This window comes from Ips typographus, linkage group LG2, assembly GCF_016097725.1.
Source record: "Ips typographus isolate SLU linkage group LG2, UJ_Ityp_2.0, whole genome shotgun sequence".
Taxonomy (NCBI): Eukaryota; Metazoa; Arthropoda; class Insecta; order Coleoptera; family Curculionidae; genus Ips; species Ips typographus.
In genome coordinates this window covers 14,675,597-14,693,949 of record NC_138423.1, presented here as the reverse complement: position 1 = coordinate 14,693,949, position 18,353 = coordinate 14,675,597, and the positions used below count along the sequence as shown (strand labels likewise).

General features: G+C 34.6%; 1 protein-coding gene across 6 annotated transcripts in view; it reads left to right on the top strand.

Annotated features, from left to right (window-relative positions):
- Positions 1 to 18,258, top strand: part of Zasp52 (Z band alternatively spliced PDZ-motif protein 52) — a 55,669-nt gene extending 37,411 nt beyond the window's left edge. The window contains exons 6-17 of one of the 6 annotated variants that reach the window (XM_081974097.1): positions 2,297 to 2,447; positions 2,806 to 2,892; positions 4,997 to 5,089; positions 5,148 to 5,256; positions 5,373 to 5,522; positions 5,672 to 5,843; positions 9,458 to 9,499; positions 12,898 to 13,024; positions 15,815 to 16,001; positions 16,065 to 16,185; positions 16,247 to 16,362; positions 17,673 to 18,258. In XM_081974097.1, coding sequence (XP_081830223.1) covers positions 2,297 to 2,447; positions 2,806 to 2,892; positions 4,997 to 5,089; positions 5,148 to 5,256; positions 5,373 to 5,522; positions 5,672 to 5,843; positions 9,458 to 9,499; positions 12,898 to 13,024; positions 15,815 to 16,001; positions 16,065 to 16,185; positions 16,247 to 16,362; positions 17,673 to 17,750 — 1,433 coding nt within the window. In that variant the 3' untranslated portion in view covers positions 17,751 to 18,258. Of the gene's footprint in view, positions 1 to 2,009; positions 2,155 to 2,296; positions 2,448 to 2,805; positions 2,893 to 4,996; positions 5,090 to 5,147; positions 5,257 to 5,372; positions 5,523 to 5,671; positions 5,844 to 9,457; positions 9,500 to 9,930; positions 13,025 to 15,197; positions 15,724 to 15,814; positions 16,002 to 16,064; positions 16,186 to 16,246; positions 16,363 to 17,672 lie in introns of all 6 variants that reach the window. The other 5 variants (XM_081974092.1, XM_081974093.1, XM_081974096.1 and 2 more) reach the window with 5 other exon arrangements.
- The last annotated feature ends 95 nt before the right edge of the window (positions 18,259 to 18,353 follow it).

Sequence of the window (18,353 nt, the reverse complement as noted above, 5' to 3'; positions counted from 1 at the left end):
GTACAGGAAATATCAAAATTACAAATACAACTACATGAAATAACAACTAAATAAATTCAAATTACAACGAGAAAAATTGAAGAAAACGGTCAAACTCAATTTGTCACGTGACACCGGTTCGTTTTCCAAATATATTGATCAGATGACACAATATAGCCAAAACTGGCCTCTCTAGATTTCCATGTTACCGAGATATTTTATTTTAAAAAGTAGTAAAAAAACCTAATTACCTACAATCTTTTAATTTTTTTGAAAATGAAAAGTGCTTTTTTTGTACTTATTTTACCTAATTTAAAGTCCTTTGGTATAAATATGCCTTTGTGGTGCATTGAAACCATCCTGTAGCAAAATAAAAAATTGCCAACATTTTTCAATTTTTGAATGATTGTAACATTTTTATTTGTACTCTTATAGATTTCCCTAAAACTCTATTAGAAAAAGGATACAAAATACTACAAAATGAGCCAAAACTGGCCTCTCTAGCTCTTCATGTCACCGATATATTGAATTTCAAAAATTAGTAAAAAAATACCCCTAATACCCACCCATTCTTTAAATTTTTTTAAAAATTAAAAATGTTAGAGTGCTTTTTGGTGCTTATTTCACCTAATTTAAGGTCCTTTGGTATAAATATGGCATTTGCTGTGCATTGGAACCCTCCTGCAGTAAAATAAAAAATTGCCAAAATTGCACTGTTTGCAAAAATTCAATTTTTTTAAACTTTGCTAGGAAAGTTTTTGTTTTACGTCAATTGTCAAGTGTCAATTGTCATTTTTACCTGTCAGTTCAGTAAATACTCGCTTTTTTGCCAAGTCTAGTGCATAACTGGTAAAACTATAGTGTACTTGTATTCTATTCTATCAAATGTCATTGGAGCAAAGAAAAATACGAAAATTTCATATTTGCCCAAATCTACTTTCAAGTACTTACACTATGTAATTATTTCGTTATACAGGGTCCTAAACTTCCTTGGTAGAATATATAATATTGGTATCTGATATATACAGGGTCTTGCAGAAAATTGTGAAGTGGTAAAGTATTATATTTTTTAAATTGGCCACTCGGTATTTATTTAAATTTTGGATAGTTTTATTGTTTATAAGAAAGATTTGTTAAATTAATGACACATCTAGCGTGTACCATTTTCGAAAAAAGTTTGACGAAAATTACATTAACTAATTTTTTTTGAACTATGTCAAATTCTCTTTTGTGATTTTATGCAGGAAATTTTTGTTTTTAATTTTTTACTAAATTTTCAAAAATGTAAAAAAAATCTATTTTAAATTCAAATTGACATTATCAAAAAAATGGCTTATAAAAAAAACTAAGATAGGAATGTGCAAGCCATTTTGCTCTAAGTTCAATAAATTGGGTTTTACGAATTTGTAAATATGGAAAATTTCGATTTTTTGTAGCACGTTAGATACATCATTATTATTACAAGTTTTTCTTATAATCAATAGAACAATCCAAAAATGCAATAACACACAGGGTGTCCGATTTAAAAAAGCACCCAGTATTGTCCTGCGCAATTTTAAATATTGTCTACTATTTATTAGCATTACACATATTCCCAAACATTTATTTTAATTTCATTGAACGTTGGATATGAAAAAAAATTCTTGAAAGCAGGGAGCAGGATTCTCAAGAGAAGTTTTGATATAATGAAACTGACAATGGCAGGTTTTTGTCACATTCTGCATACATTTCTCTTGGTAACTCCCTTCCTTTATTTCAAGAATACTCACCCTGGTCATCTGGCAGTTCTAAAATATTGCCTATCAATGGAACAATCATTAACTCACTACAATGTGTCAAAATTTGTGGTGTCGTCCTAAATTAATGTGATTTTTCGTATACAATCAATTTTTTTCTTAAGTTGGATCATAATGGAGCAAATAGAGTTAGTAAAGTGGCATTTAAATTACAACAAACATCTTTTTAATAAAATACGAGATGAGTGAAGAATGAAAAACAAACAATTTTCTTACTTGATTAAACCTACGTAGAACCAGACGCGGGTGTCGTTTCCGCCCCTAATAAGGGCGTGGCAGGCCTTAGACACGTGACAGCCCCCCAGAACAAACCGGCACCCAGCAACCCCCAATTGCCTCCCGGACAAAACGTTTGTGCGGAATGCGAACGACTCATCGTGTAAGTATATTGCAGCTCAAAACGGACCAATCAGAAACTCACCACCCCGGGGATGTCGTCACCCACTTTTTCCGATTTTTGAGGGGGTTGTAAAACACTGCCAGTTCTGTCCAAAACCAATTTTTCTTCTTTTCTTGCACAGTAAACCGACATCCGGACACCCACTTTTACAATAGCGCCCCCGAGGGTAGTCGAACTGAAAGTTTCCCCCAGTCAGGCAGTCAAAACCAACCCCAACCCTCAAACTACACTGAAAGCGCCACCATTTGCACTGATTGCGAAAGGGTCATCGTGTAAGTCCAACTCAATGTTGGATGAATGTTGTGTCTCCCTTGTCTTCTTGAAGTCTTCTGTTCAAGCATGGTCTGTCTAGATCTCTGATTGATAGTTGCATGGTAGATTAGCATGTGATAGTTTTGCACTTTCTGTAACTTTTTAGTCACCTGTATAGACGCAATTATATTAGAAAAGATAGCTTCAGACTTTTGATGGAAATCGCTCACCATCAATGTCCCGTGTCCAATTTTTATTCAGGATTTTCAGTTGGCGACGCTGTCATTTGGCGTATCTTCAATCATACCATCACACCATTGTATCTATGTTGTACTTTAGACATTTTGTGTGAATTAAACGTGATTTTTAATGTTACAGAGGAGTTTTTGTTCGGATAAAAGACAAAAACTTGCACGTCGAGTGCTTCAAGTGTGCTACTTGTGGATCGTCACTGAAAAACGTTGGGTAAGTTCAGAATTTTTAATTAACCAACAAATACCGCAGTATAATTTAACTTTTACCTGTTTCATATGTGAAGAGTGACCCGTTACGGAACGGTATACATTTTTCCACAAGGAGAAAGCTTAATTTTAATCAATTTGCATGTTCTTCCAAAATTTCTATAATTATAAGTGAAGTGTCGTTATCGAACCAATTTTGAGAAATCTGAGCTGAGTAAAGTCCATCCCAAAGCTAGTGGCAGTGACGTAACAATTCTCATTCAGTTTACATGTAATGATGGAAAATTGACGTCATTGGCGTATGTTAATTGCAAATTTTTAAATTCGTGATTGTTCGGAGCCACGTTCAGAAATAACTCCTCGTCCGTAATTTGACAATGTGTCATCTGATTAACATGTTTAAAAAAAACGAACCGGTGTCACGTGACACACTGTCAAATGACTTCACGTAGTGTGCAGCTGTAATTTGAATTTATTGGTTTAGTTTTTATTTTGTGTAGTTGAGTTGGTAAATTTGATATTACAATATTTTTGTTTTATGTCATTTTGACATCGGAATCATGTCCTCAAGATCAAGTTTTAATTGAATACCAAAATGGCGGCGAAAAATTTTTCAATTTTAAAGATTGTTTTTGACGTAGCTTTAGGTTAATGATAGAAATGTGACTCTGTCAAAATGTTATTTCTTAAAGGATACCATGCCCTAAAATCTATCAAAATGAAAAAAATGGTCAATTTGAGCAAAATTCAATAAGCTCGCTGTTAATATCCATAATTCGCTTATTTGAAACATTCTGTATAAACACCATGTGACAACAGAAAGATAATAAATAGGACTATCACGTGCCGTTGACCGGACCAGGCTAGATTGTACCGTTTGGCTGCTAGAGGGCGTCAAATTTGACTACTTTTTTTCGGTTAGTTTCATAAATATCTCAAAAACTATTTTTGAGAGGGGTGTGAAAGTTTTACCACGTATACACGTCGATGGAAGGCATATGACATTTTTCTGTAATCAGCACACCGTTTGACCTTAAAAATAAAAAACTCAATTTCTGACAGGGGATACGTCCCATGGATTTGTCTCAAAAAATGTTTGAATTTTAAAAATTATCTTTGACTGCCTGGATAGCTTTAGGTTAATATTAGAAATGTGACATGGAGTGTCATTTGTCAAAGTGTCATTTTTTAAGAATGCCACGCCCTAAAAACTATCAAAATTTCCGTAATTTCAAAATGATTTCCGAAACCGTGTCAGTTAGAGCAAAATAGACTTCAGATTCTGTCGGTGGTCGGTTAGTACAGAAAGCCCAAAAATCCCAACTTTTCCAAAGAGTATGTCAAAAGAAAGCTAATAAATGGCCTATTATATTATAACCAATCTAAGACAGAAGTAAATTTCAATGTGACGTCACAGTTAATGTCGTCACTGCCACTTCTCCTGGGACAGAGAGTACACATCTTCAAACACTAGAAATATTCAATAATTCAGTCCTCAGTCGAAAACTTATATCCCTATATACAGTGTGACCAGAATAAGGAGGACTACTATCAGGATCTTGAAAAGGGTTAGAGATACACATTTGGTTAAATGGGAGAAAAGTTGCGTAATCATGGCCTAATAATAATAATCAAACAAAATTTAGAAAACGTCGAAATTTTCTTTGGTTTTTGAGTTATTTTAAAAAAAGTCTTTTTTTTGTTTTATATTTTATTTTTTTGTGATGTTAATATTGGACTTCACCACAGCAACTTTTAAAGCTCTTTAAAGTAGCATTATCAGTTTTTCATTCCGATGTTTCATCTTTGCGGAACCATCATCAGCCTATAAGAGAGATAAGCATTTTAAAGAAACAAAAGCCATTACCGATCCATTTAAAAAAAGGTGGTGGATGTTGATGGTCCGAAGATTTAAATCCTAAAAGTGCGAAATGACCTTTAAGAGATTTTTTAATCTTACGTGATATTCCAAAATTCCATCTTTGCTTTTTTCACTTTGTGGAAAAGGATAGACCGTTCCGGAACATTTGGATGTATGTGAGGCACATTTATTTAATTTCTGTCTGAAATATAGTACTCCAATTATTTTTAATTTCGTAAATTTGCAGATATTACAATATCAACAACAAGTTATATTGTGACGTTCACGCTAAATCGGCTGCTATTGCCATCAATAATCCGGCGGCCATTCCTATTCCTAGGTATGGTACCTACTTAAATATTGGTAATACTTCTTATGCAAAAAACATAATTTTATAGCGGTGGAAGAGCTCCAGCCAGCGCAATATCATCAGCCTTATCTGGACATTCTCTGCCAGTTTCCTCGCCTTTGTCGCCAAAAACTCCAAGTTACGCACCATCATACCCTGTAAGTTTATCAACTTAGGTCCAGTTTCAGTTGCATAACCATCACACCACTAGTAGCACACTGTAAAACTTAGAGCATGCCTTCACCTGAACTTTTCTCTTTACCACCACTTTTAGCTCCCGGAAGAACCGATTCCAGCGGCTCCTGTAGAAGAACCACCAAAACTAAACTCTGCCCCATCATCAGACTTTAACACTAAACCACCCAGTAACAGTTCACCTTATAATTCTTCTGCACCTCTCTCGTTTAGTAAATTCGTTAACAAGGTGAGTAGTCACGTCCAACTAAAACTTTTAATTGCTTACTTTGATTAATTGGATGTTTAATGTTGTGCTCATCCCTGCACTGCCATTACTAATTTTATTAAATTAAGACCAGAAGGAGAGGATGACTTTGGGGGGGTTGTTGATTGTAGTCGAGTAACGTAGGAGGACCGAAACCCTTCTCCAGCGTCAGTGCTCCGTTATCTCCAGGAGGTACTCTACCAAGGGCGGCGCCCCTTTCACCCCCAAACAGGAGTTTTAATAAGGCGCCTCTATCGCCACCTACAGGACATTCCTACGGTTCTTACAGTCCAGCATCCACTGGTAAGTATCATCTCAAAGACTTTAATAAGTTAGTTTTAATGTCATCTAGTTTGTATTGCCAGAGTGCCTTCAAGTAGGGGAAGATTGTTTAATGACATTTTCTGTAAAAAAATGGTTTATTATATGGATAAAAATCAAAGAAGAATACTCTTATCTGACCAAAATTAATTGAGATTGTAGTATATTTAAAGACAGAGAAATTAAATTGAAAAAACCAAAAACTCTCATTATAAGAATGGTAGATGAGAGATTCGAAAAAGTTTAAATTGGAACAGTTGCTGACAATTTAATCAAACATTAATAACTCATTTTAGTCTAAAGTCTATGATTTGCTTTGTACAGGGTGCTGCATTTTCGATGGTTTTACGGGGTACAGAGAAAACGGTAATAGATAGAAAAAAAGTAGCATACGTGTTCCGATCTCATTTTCTGAGCTGAGATGACTGGCGAAGAGTGGGCTGCGAAAACTTCTTTTGTTTCAAAGATACGGGGGGTTTTTGAAAATTGGTCATTTTGGAACATCCTCTGTATTTCATTTGCTATTAAAGTTATCAAAAAAGGTAAAACGGTTTCCGGTAGAAATTTTGACGTAGAATCCAATGGCGTAGTCAGTTTTTTTCTATTACGTTTAGTTTCTGACATATGACACTAAGTTATATTTTTTTAAATGGAACACCCTATATATTTTTAGGTCATTTAATTCTGTTGATTTTTACTATTTCAACGGTGTATTAAAACATATAAGTTTGTAAACGTTAATCTTGGTAATTATAAAAAAAGCGTTTCCTTAATAAAAAAGTGATAAATAATATGTATAAAAATACCCACAGTCGAAACCAAATTTGGCTATATTCATATTAACATGTTACATGTCGTTTATAAACAGTTTTTTTAACTTCTACCTTAAAAATAGAAGAAAATAGAAATTACCACTTTTCTTATTAAAGTGACGGTAGAACTGTTTGTAACTTAGATTTTTAATAAGATTTATTAAAAATATTTAATTTTCTGATGTGTTAGCTTACATGATTTCCGATTTTGTTTGGTATTTTAGATATTGGCCTTTTTTTTAGCTTAGCAAAGGTCCTTTTTTTAAAATAACAGGATTAACCTCTACAAACTTATATGTTGTAATACACCGTTGAAAAGGTAAAAATAAACAGAATTAAATGAACTAAAAATATATAGGGTGTTCCATTTAAAAAAATATAACTTAGTGTCATATGTCAGAAACTAAACGTAATAGAAAAAAACTGACTACGCCATTCGATTCTACGTCAAAACTTTTACCGGAAACCGTTTTTCCTTTTTTGATAACTTTAATAGCAAATGAAATACAGAGGATGTTCCAAAATGACCAATTTTCAAAAACCCCCCGTATCTTTGAAACAAAAGAAGTTTGCGCAGCCCACTCTTCGCCAGTCATCTCAGCTCAGAAAATTAGATCGGAACAGGTATGCTACTTTTTTTCTATCTATTACCGTTTTCTCTGTACCCCGTAAAACCATCGAAAATGCAGCACCCTGTACATTCAAAAATTTCAATAAAAACTAATTTTCTGTTATCTTCATTCATAATTGCTGTTGTATGAACATCACTTGACAGTACTTGTCTAATAATATTAGTCAATTTACTTCCACATATTTTCAATTTAAATGAAATTTTCAAGTGGAGAAAAACCAGAAACCTGGTTTTATTGCAAATTTTATATAGGAAAAATGAATGAAAGCAGGATAAATGTATTTAAAATATTTGCCAAAATAACAGCAGCCGAAAACTAATTTTACATTAAAATTATTTATTGAAGATATGTGTGAGTCACTTAACCTCGTTTGACAAGTGTTGTGAATCGATGTTAACAGAAATAATAAGAAACTTTAAAAAAGTCAAAGCGAACTAAGACAATATTGCTTTTTATTGAAATTTTTGACTAATTAGAAAGCAAACCATGGAAAGTGATACATGCGAAAGAAATTAGTTATTTTTTTATCTAAAAATACAATATGGCGCTCATAAAAAAAAGTTGATGATTGCTGAAAAACGAAACATCAGTAAAGGATAGTAAATGCCAAAAGGAAAACAAATGAGGACACGAACAAACAGAGAAAACAAAACAAAACATAAGAGAAAAAAAAGAGAAAACCCGACAGTGTAAAAGAAAATTAAGTTAGAACAAATTAATAAGGACAAAGAGAGTGAAATGAAGATATTACAATATATCTAAAATACATCTAAAAAATAAGGGCAAGTCAAAAAATACTAATAGTAATACAAAATACATAAATAATGGAGAATTTTGGCAAGAAGTAGAGGAATCTGAAAAAAAATGGCAGAGAAAAAACTACACAAAACAGAAACAAAAAATGAAGATAACATTAAATAAAAACAAATTAACACACTGGAAAGAAATTACAAAGTGTAAAGTAAGTAAACAAAGTGTCCCAATATACCTATATGCTAATTAGCTATGTCTTAAAGGGTTTTTACAAAACCAGTTTCTATAAGTCTGAGCTATTTTGTTATTTTTCAAATTTGTCCGTTTCTCTAAATAAATTTTGGGTATATAATTGTATTGTATAACCGTATAACCAACAAAATTTTGGATATTGTTTTTAAAATAATGTCCTAAACAAGGCCTTAAAAAATGTCTCCTTCAATTCTAACCAATTTAGCTCTTTTTCATTGTTTTTGTATTTCTGACCGTTTAGATATCTTTATTAAGTGCGTGTTGGGCTTAACAAAATTTAGAATATGGTTGTTTGTCTGTGATACTAGTCACTCGTTTTGATCAAACAACTCTGTGTAAATAAAAAAAAGGGAAAAAACAAAAGCAAAATAAATCATGATATAAATTTAACGTAAAGGGAAGAATAATAGAAGCAAAAACAGCGTAAAAACAGAATTAATGGAAAATAAATAGGAAGTGAAAGAGAACATAGGATAGAGATAAAGAAAACGGATAGAAAAAAACGTGTTTGAGAAAAAATACAATATAGTTAGTGGCCAGAACTTAACCGCAATAAAAGTGCAAGAAATAGAGATGAGAATGAAAGCATTAGTAGAAGAAAACAAATAGGCAAAGCAAGCAAGAAAATAAGAATGATAAAAATAAAATGAGAAAGAGAAAAACCAGGAAAGGAGTAAAGAACAAAGAGAGTAAAAGGAAAAAAATTATGCAAATAAAGAAGAGAAACATAAATTCTACTTAAAACAAAAAACTTTAAAATTGCTCTAAAAAGTAAATATTTTTCAGAAAAACTTGCTTTAAATTAAATTTTTTTTGTTTAGAGTTTCAATATTAGATTTATGTTCTGTACAAATTTCTGACTAAAGAGGAGAATTAGAATTGGTTAGCATAACATTTGAAATACATTCAAATATTAAATTCAAACATAAATATAACATTAAAACATTATCAAATATGATGCTTAATAAAATATTGTTAGGTGGTAAAACTGTATAATTAATAATAAAACTACTTTATTTTAACCAATAAACATTTTCCTACTTGGAGACATACTTTGTATATATTATTTTCTTCTTAGTTTGAGTAATCATTCTTCATTCATTCATTAGTAGTTGTCTTTGTTTACAATCAATGTCTATGTCTTTAGGACGAAAACCCACGTTAAACTCTTCAGGTGGACTATTTAGAGGTACCCCTGTTTTTAATGTTCTTTTTGTTGTTACAGCTTTTTATTTTATTATTTATTTTGTAGTATTTTTCAGTCAGTTTTGTTCTAAAATAGTATAGCGCTAAACCGTGTTTTCTTTCAGGACTATGACCGTTGTCTTTTCTATTACAGATTGGTCATTCAATTCCAAACCTCGGCCATTTTCCTTAGTAACCGAGTAGTAGCTTTTGAAAAAAAAATGCTTACAACCTGGCTTTTTACAGACATTTAGTCTAGTTAGACAAATTTGGCTTTTTTTACGGATAATTCAACAAATTGTTATACTATTTTATAGCAAACTGAACGCATTTAATCACCAGCTAACATTTTACTTTTTTTTTTCTTTTTGCCTTTCCTTTTTTGTGTATTTTTTTAACCCTACATGTGTGTCGCGTGTGTTATTACCCCCCAAGCCCGCACCACAAATATAACCTGGCCACCTCCTCACGAAGACCTAGAAGTTCCAACAGCCTGCCCTTTATTCTACCCCCCACCTTCAAAGGTTGAAGCTGAAATCGAGAAAAAAGCGGCAAAAAAACGGACACAGTTTGAAAGTGACTATTTCGCGGACGAGGACGAGACAATGTCGTTCTATTCTGAGGAAATTTCATTTTCCGGTCGACGAAGTGCCACAGAGTGCGTGGAAATTTTAACTGAAACTCTGGATACTCAAAAACTGGTAGATAGTGTCATCAAAGCAGCCCCTCAATTGAATAACAACGATATTTCTGCAATAGACCTGGAATTGGTTGGTAAATCCATATCTTCTAAGACATTAATTGAGAATGTGGACTTCAGTGAGTTGAAACGACCTACAGAATACACACCCAACACTGTAGAGTGCAAACTGTCTACTAAAGTCGAGAATACAGTCCCACAAAAGTGGGAATCTCCATTAGTTCAAGCAGTGAGGACTACAGCTCCAGATCCAGATACCTTCCCTATAATTCCATCTAGGAAAACTGCAGCCAGTCCTCTGGCTTCGGCTCTAGCCATTGCTCCAGCTCAACCTTACAATCTGTCAACCCATACAACTACAAAGCCTGTGCCCTTACCGGATGAAACTGAACCTTACTTCCCTCCAGAACATCCTCTTATTCTCCAGGAACAAAAAGAAGAAACAACAAAAAAAGAAAAACTACCACCTCCGAAACCTTACAGTCCCTTTGTGAAGGCTTTAGAAATTGCCCCTGAACGTCCATTCACTCCTGTTGGAAGTCCTGCTCCTTTACCTCCAGTAAAGAAGAAACCGAAAGATCCTCTAGATAAGCTTTTGGAAGAATTACCCAAACCGGAAGAAAAATTGGATATGCGTTCAGCTCTGACCACCGCCTCAGAACGGCCTTACACTCCTTTAGTAGCTGAATTTGTAGATTCGAGCAAGAGAAAAGAGTCGAAGACATCAAATGTCGATCTAATTAAACCTCTAAAACCAGAGGAATTGCCCGAGTCCTTTAAAATGAACGTTAAAGCTCCTAAACCACCCAGCTACTATCCGCCTTCAGTGTTGGAGAAACGCATTCAATCAGAAACTCAAGAGTCTCTGGAAGCAAGCGAAAGGAAGGAGACCAAAATCACTGAAACTGAAGTTTTTGAACCAGCCCATGTCACCCACCAGGTCATTTCTCTACCACAAGAACCTCAAACAGGACAACCATCAGCCTACGCACCGCTATTTCAGGGCTTTACCTGCTCCTTCAGCAACAAAACTGACCACTCTCAGTTTTCTATTGAAGTAAACACCACTCCTCCAGTACTCAGCCCTCCGCCAAAACCTCAAACCCCCATATCATACATTGCTACCGTAGAGGAAAGACCGGCTACCATCGTCAGGGAAAAAGTGGTAGAAGAAAAAGCTGCGGTTCAACAGCATCACGTTAAGCAGGAGAAAACGTCGGTGGAGGTAAGGAAGGAGGTGCATAAGCAGAAAGAGGAGGTGATTCAAGTGAAACCGGTATCGGTGTCCGCTATGCTACACAAACCTGAGGGGTTGCCTAGTTACCAAATGGATTTGAAGGCCACTGCCGAAGCTGATTTGATTTTAATGGAGAGGAAACAGAGAGCAGAAATGCGGATTGAGGAACAGAAAAGAGAACGAGAGAAATTGGAGCAGCAGCAGCAACAGTTGCAGCAGCAACAGCACCAGCAACAGCAGCAACAACAGTTGCACCACCAACAACATCAACAGCAACAACAAGTTAAAGTTCAGAAACAAGCTCCAATAATCACTGTAGCACCTAGTGAAAACAACCACGTGGATCATCAGGTCAACTTCAAGCCAGTTTTAGATGACCGGCCTTCTTCAGGGACATTTTCTCCACGTCCAAGACCGGTTACTCCTAGTATGATCAACAAAGCTCCGCCATTGCTCCCTTACTACCAAGATAACTTGGTTCCCCACTATCAAGGAACAGTGGAAACCAACTTGTTCGATCCAGCTCATCCGGAAATCTCGCGCACTCCAAGTCCTCATCCAGAAAATCAGACACGCAGTAGAAGTCCTTCTCCGTTTCCTGGTTTGAATAGACATGAGAGGGCCAAGTCGCCTGCTGAAGGTCCACCACCGAATCCTTTAAAGTCTTCTGAACCCCTTCCAAACCCTCAAGATTCAAGGGTTAGGGTTGCAAAACAAAACCTTCAAACGTATCTGCCAGATTACAAAAATCAAAGAGATAAAATTGAAGAACATCGTGGGATTGATTTCTGTAAAAAGGATGTTTCTTTTGAAGAAGTAGCGGATTTTAATAAGGTTAGCCAGAATGTTGCTTACCCAGTTGGAGCTGAACTGCAAACTGGAACAGTACAACAACAAGTCCAACAACTCCTGCAAGTATGCGACCGTGACCAACGTTGCAGCCAAGTACAACAAAGTGGAAACATTCTAGCCAAAACTGACATCTCCGAAAAGCTTCATCAGGAAAACTTTGCCGGAGTAAACCAAGTTCAAAGCCAGAACACCACCATGTCCGCAGACGGACGTACCCAAATTCAAAGAAAGAAAATCGTCACCGAAGAGTTTGAACATCAGCACAAAGAGCACAACGTCCAAATTGAACGTAGCATTACCACCACCAAACCCTTCTCCAAAGTGAACGTTCCAAACGTTGAACCACCCAGTACACAAACCTTTCACATTACCAACCCCCACCATCTCCAACCTAGACTCGACACTCCAACCACACTGCGACAAGCTTCAGAAAAACTCTCCGAAACCTGCAGAGGTCAGCTTCAACCAGCTCCAACCCCTCCACCAATGCCTCCAGTGCGTAAAGTATTTCCTCCAAACTCCTTAGCTCCGATCAAGCATGTGCCTACGCCAGCGGCTTGTCCAAGACCTAGTGCAAACGTTACCAAACCCTCTATTCCTCAACCTAATGTAGGTGCTGGTACTGGACGACAGTCTGGCGGTATTACAGCAGCCCCTAAGAGAGGCAGAGGCTTGTTGAATACTGCGGCTCTACCCGGATCTAGAGTTGCATTGTGCGGTCATTGTCATGGTCAAATCAGGTAGAAGATGGAGTTGTCGTGACGTTTTATGTTGTTGAAGAAATTTTGTGATTTTTTTAATTTATTGTGTTGCTTTTAGTATTACTTTATATTCATATTACTATATTCTGGTCGTTATTATTTAGACGATGATAATAAAAGTGCTGATAGAATGTGACAGAAGAAGCTGACAATGGCAGGTTCCTGACTCATTCTATAGACATATTTCTCTTGATAACTCCCCTCGTTTCAAGAATACGCACCTTAGTCTGATTTGACAAACATTATTTTGAATGTGACAAATACATTTTTTTTAGCATTTTTTTTCTAGCATTTTACTTTGATTTCAATATACAGGGTGGTCCAGTTTTAAGTGTCAATAATTCACCATTTGATAGCTAATCAAAAAATAAGTTGACTTGCATTATGTCATTTTTCTGAAAAACGTTTCCTAAGGAAGATACAGTCCTCCAAATTTCAAATTAAAAAATCGTTTTATAGTTTAAAACTGAATGTCCAAGACTTGTGAAAGTCCAAATTTATACTGAATAGTCTAAAAACTTTTTTACTACTAGGAATGGTCTTATGATTCGCTGTCTCAGACTGCCATCCTGGTTGAGTGTCTGAAACTGGCATTCAAGAACTAAAAAAAGTCCGGAAATCAAGACAAAGATTGTATTGTGCATAAAACTCATTTTTTACTACTAAAAATAATATAAAAGTTGACTTTTAATGCTAGAACTGACTTTACTAGGACTAAAGAGAGTCCAAAAGTATATTTTCAATACTTTAATTGGTGTACAACTCAATTTTCTGGACTGGACAACAAGTCTAGAAGTAAATTAAATTTTCGGACATTTTATTTCTATAAAAATTATTGACTTTTGGAAATAGTCTTAAACTCGATTTTTCAGTCTTAAAAAGCACTAAAAACAGTCTGAATTTCTTAGAGATGCTACAATTTATTGCACTTATGAGTGTAGAAGTCAATTTAATAGTGAAGAAGCTTGAAATAACATTTTCAAGACAATGGTCAGTGGACACACTGGCTTTTAGGCCTGATAAGTCAAAAACTTTGTAAAGATAGTCTTGAAACTCGATTTGAGGCACTGAAAACAGCCTTAAAACACTAAAAACAGTCTAGTTTATTAAGAAATACCCGAATTTTGAAGTCGATTTAATAGTGACAAAGCTTGGAATGCCATTTTAAGTCTATGAAGAATGTAAAAATTGTTTTTTAAGTTTGCTATTTGTCAATAACTTGGTGAAGATAGTCTTGAAACTCGATTTTCGAAGCTGAAAGCAATTCTGAAGCACTAAAAATAGTCCAGAATTCGAAGAAAATGAAAAGCAAAGTAAAAAGCACGAAAAGTTCGTTTTCAAGACAATTTTCATGAATCTAATGTCAATGTCCTGCATCTAAGACTATTTTCAAGACTAAAATATTGAAATTTGTCTTCAAATTATGAAAACTTACTTCAAATGCAAATTTTAAGCTTCTGATGTCACTTTTCATTAGTTCAGTCACATTTTGGGGTTCAAGTCAATTTTTAAGGTTTAAATATATGAATTTGTAGTAACAAATTCTTGAAAAAGTACTTAATTTTTATGTCTACAATTTGCATGAAAAGTCAATTTTCAAAACTAAAGTCTTTCAGTTTGTCTGAAACTACCATATGAAAACTGGCTACAATAATATTTTTTAAACTTCTTAAGTGAATTTTCCGTTTCCAAGACAATTTTTAAGTTGGGTTGGGCTAGTTTTGGGTCTTCGACCGTAATAACGTGTAATAAAGTGCTTGTTCCAAATTTGATCAATATTGCTCCAACGGTCTGACAGTTATGACAAAAAAAACGATAGGAAGCACTTTTCAGGAAAATGACATAATGAATGTCAACTTATTTTTTTAATTGGCTATGGATTGGTGAATTATTGACATTTAAAACTGGACCACCCTGTATATTGACATTGCTTTCAATGAAAAATTTAAATTTGAATAAAAACAACCAGAAATCATAGTTAAATTATTATTATTATTGTTATTATTATCAAAACTGGGATCTAACGTTCCGCCACTACTTTATAATTATTGTAGTCTGCAGCTATTTCATTTTTTTGACATTTATTTGCAAATATTAATTAACTGGACGTTTTTTGCTATGCATGCAGTGTGGTTTTTACTTTGTGTTTTAGAGCATGCACATCCTAACCTAACTGAAATAACAATGGAAGAGTGTCAGCAACTAGCAATGAATCCAGCCCCTATTTCGGTACCGGTTTACGGGCAAATCAACATCTCCATCCCCTCCACCACACATTCGCAACTAGACTCCATCGGTTCTTCCCCCAAATCAGACTACTCTAACTCCTCCACGTCGAGTGGGAGAAACTCTAATTTGGAGGGAGCCAAAGACCGCATTATAACCGAGATCACTAAAGGTTTAATACCGAAATTGAAACGAGTCAGCATTTCCGAGACTCAGAGCCCTAGAATGAGTTTTCTGTTGAATAATGGGGATTATAATAAAAGGGTCAAGTCGGAACTTGTGGTGCCTATTAACGGAGCTAGAGGGGGTGTTTCCAAGCGGGTGGTTACAGAAAGTAACTTACCCGATCACTTGACTTTTACTAGTCAAATGGAGACAATTAGTAAGGAATTTAGTAGGAATGGAAGAGAAGAAAGTGGTCCAAAGTGTTTGAAATGTAACACTGAAGTAACGTAAGTAATTTAGAATGAAGGTGGAGGGAACAGAGTGTAACTTTATGTGTATTTATTAGTTTTGTTGCTAAAAGTACAAATGTAATTACAGGGGACCGTTTATAACTGCTTTGGGCAAGATCTGGTGTCCGCAGCATTTCGTTTGCGCCACTCCTTCTTGCAGACGTCCTCTTCAGGACATCGGCTTCGTCGAGGAGCAGGGTCAGCTGTACTGCGAGTATTGCTTTGAGCAGTATTTGGCTCCACCATGTTCTAAATGTAACGCCAAGATTAAAACCGTAAGTTTTTGCTCTTGTTGAAGTTTCCTTCGATCTGCAGAAGTAATACGAAGTGTTTTGTAGGATTGCTTGAAGGCTATCGGAAAGAACTTCCATCCTGAATGTTTCAATTGCGTCTATTGTGGCAAGTTGTTCGGTAATTCTCCATTCTTCTTGGAGGATGGTAATCCGTATTGCGAAGCTGGTAAGTTTGAAGAACTGATGGGTCATAAAATCAGTATTTTAATACACTCTTCGATTTCCAGATTGGAACGAGTTGTTCACCACTAAATGCTTTGCTTGCGGATTTCCCGTCGAAGCTGGTGATCGCTGGGTGGAAGCTTTAAACAACAATTATCATAGTCAATGCTTCAATTGCACTGTAAGTATTGTTTTTTTAACTTGGTATTATAGTATTTAAAGTAGAAAATTAGTTAAATTCCGACTTCAAACTCGCAATTTAGTTGCAATGTTGTCAAACTGACAAATTCTACTATTTTAGATCTACTAATTAAGATCAAAGAGTGTTTGCAATGTTGCCAAACTGACTAATTTTACTAATTTGGTTTGAAGAGTATATGCAATGTTATCAAACTAACCAATTCTACAATTTTGGTTTGAAGAGTGTTTCCAATCTGTCCAAACTGACAAGTTCAACTAATTTCTTTGAAGTGTGTTTGCTTGCAATGTTGCCAAATTAACAAACTGTCCTAATTTATATCGACGACTGTTTGAAATGTTGCCTAACTGACAAAATTTGGTAATTTGGTTCAAAAGTATCCTTGCAATGTTATCAAACTAACAAATTTTACAATTTTGGTTCGAAGAGTGTTTGTAATGTAACCAAACTGACAAGTCCGACTAATTTCTTTGAAGTGTGTTAGCAATGTTGCCAAAGTTAACAAATTTTACTAATTTGCTTCGAAGAATGTTTGCAATGTTGCCAAACTGACAAATGTTGTCTAATTTGGTTTGAAGAGCTTTTGCAATGTGACAATGTAAATTCTGAGTTCGATGTCGGAATTTAACTAAATTCCGAGTTCAAAGTCGGAATTTAACTAAATTCAGAGTTTGAAGTCGGAATTTAGTTAATTTTCGAGTTTGAAGTCGGAATTTAGTTAATTTCCGAGTTTGAAGTCGAAATTTAACTAATTTCCGAGTTCAAAGTCGGAATTTAGTTAATTTCCGAGTTTGAAGTCGAAATTTAAGAAAAATAACGTCTGTGGCCTTTCTACGCCTTCGTAGTCCGGTCAAAAAATAAAATTTTTAAATTATCTTAAAAAATCTTGAATAAAAGCTTAACCTGGATAAAAATTGGCCTAAAATGGAATAATTTAAGTAGATAATGGGTTAGGCAACCCAACCAAAATTTTGGGTTTGCTTCTTTTAAGGTCCCCTAACCCTCCTAGCACTGCTAGACCCTCCCTCCGCTAAAATATATTGCAAAAACTAATATATGGACCAAACATGATCCAAATTTTATTACGTAGTGTTATAATTATAGGTAATTTGTGATCTTTCACCAGTGAACGGTAAAAAACTTGTTTGAAAAAAGTTTTGGGATAAATGTCTTATTCTGTAACTAATTCAACAATTTGTGATACAAAACCAAACTTTTTTTAACTAATTTTGATTTCTTAAATTTTAACATTTTTAATAAAAACAATATTAACATTATTATTACTATTACAGATGTGCAAGAAAAACTTGGAAGGACAAAGCTTCTTCGCCAAAGGAGGACGTCCATTCTGTAAGAACCACGCACGCTAAATAATCAAAAGCTTTCAAATCTGTTTGCCTTAAATGCTTGTCAATAAAACGTAATAAAATAATTAAGTCACTATACTTATTGTTACCTTAAACTTATCAGGAATTGTGCTATGTATAAGTAAGTTCAGCTTACAGCTTCAGTTTAAACCATTAATGTTAAACTTGCTAACTACATAAATTTCTAGGTACTAGCTGTAGTTTTATTTTAATCTCACTTTGTCCGCCATATCTTTAATAATATAGTAAAATTATAAAAAAAACTTTTAAATGTATATAAAGTGTATATTAGGGGCTGAAGGGTTCGTAATGGTTGGCTTAACTATGTAGTAGTGTTTCGTTTATTTATTTGTTTTTTCGTCTAGTAGATTTTTGTCCATATTATTGTTGTATGGGCTTGTGCCATTAAATTTAGAGTAGGAGGATTGTTTGATCAACGCATTATGTAAAGATTATTCTGTATGAAAATATGTAAGTAATAATTATTAATAAAAATGGTAGATGTACCGTGTTTTTTTGAGCTTTTTTGTGAAGATGATTTATATTCAGTCGCACAAAAAATAGTGTAAGACTTTAGATCAGTAATACTTTCTTACTGTTCTTGAT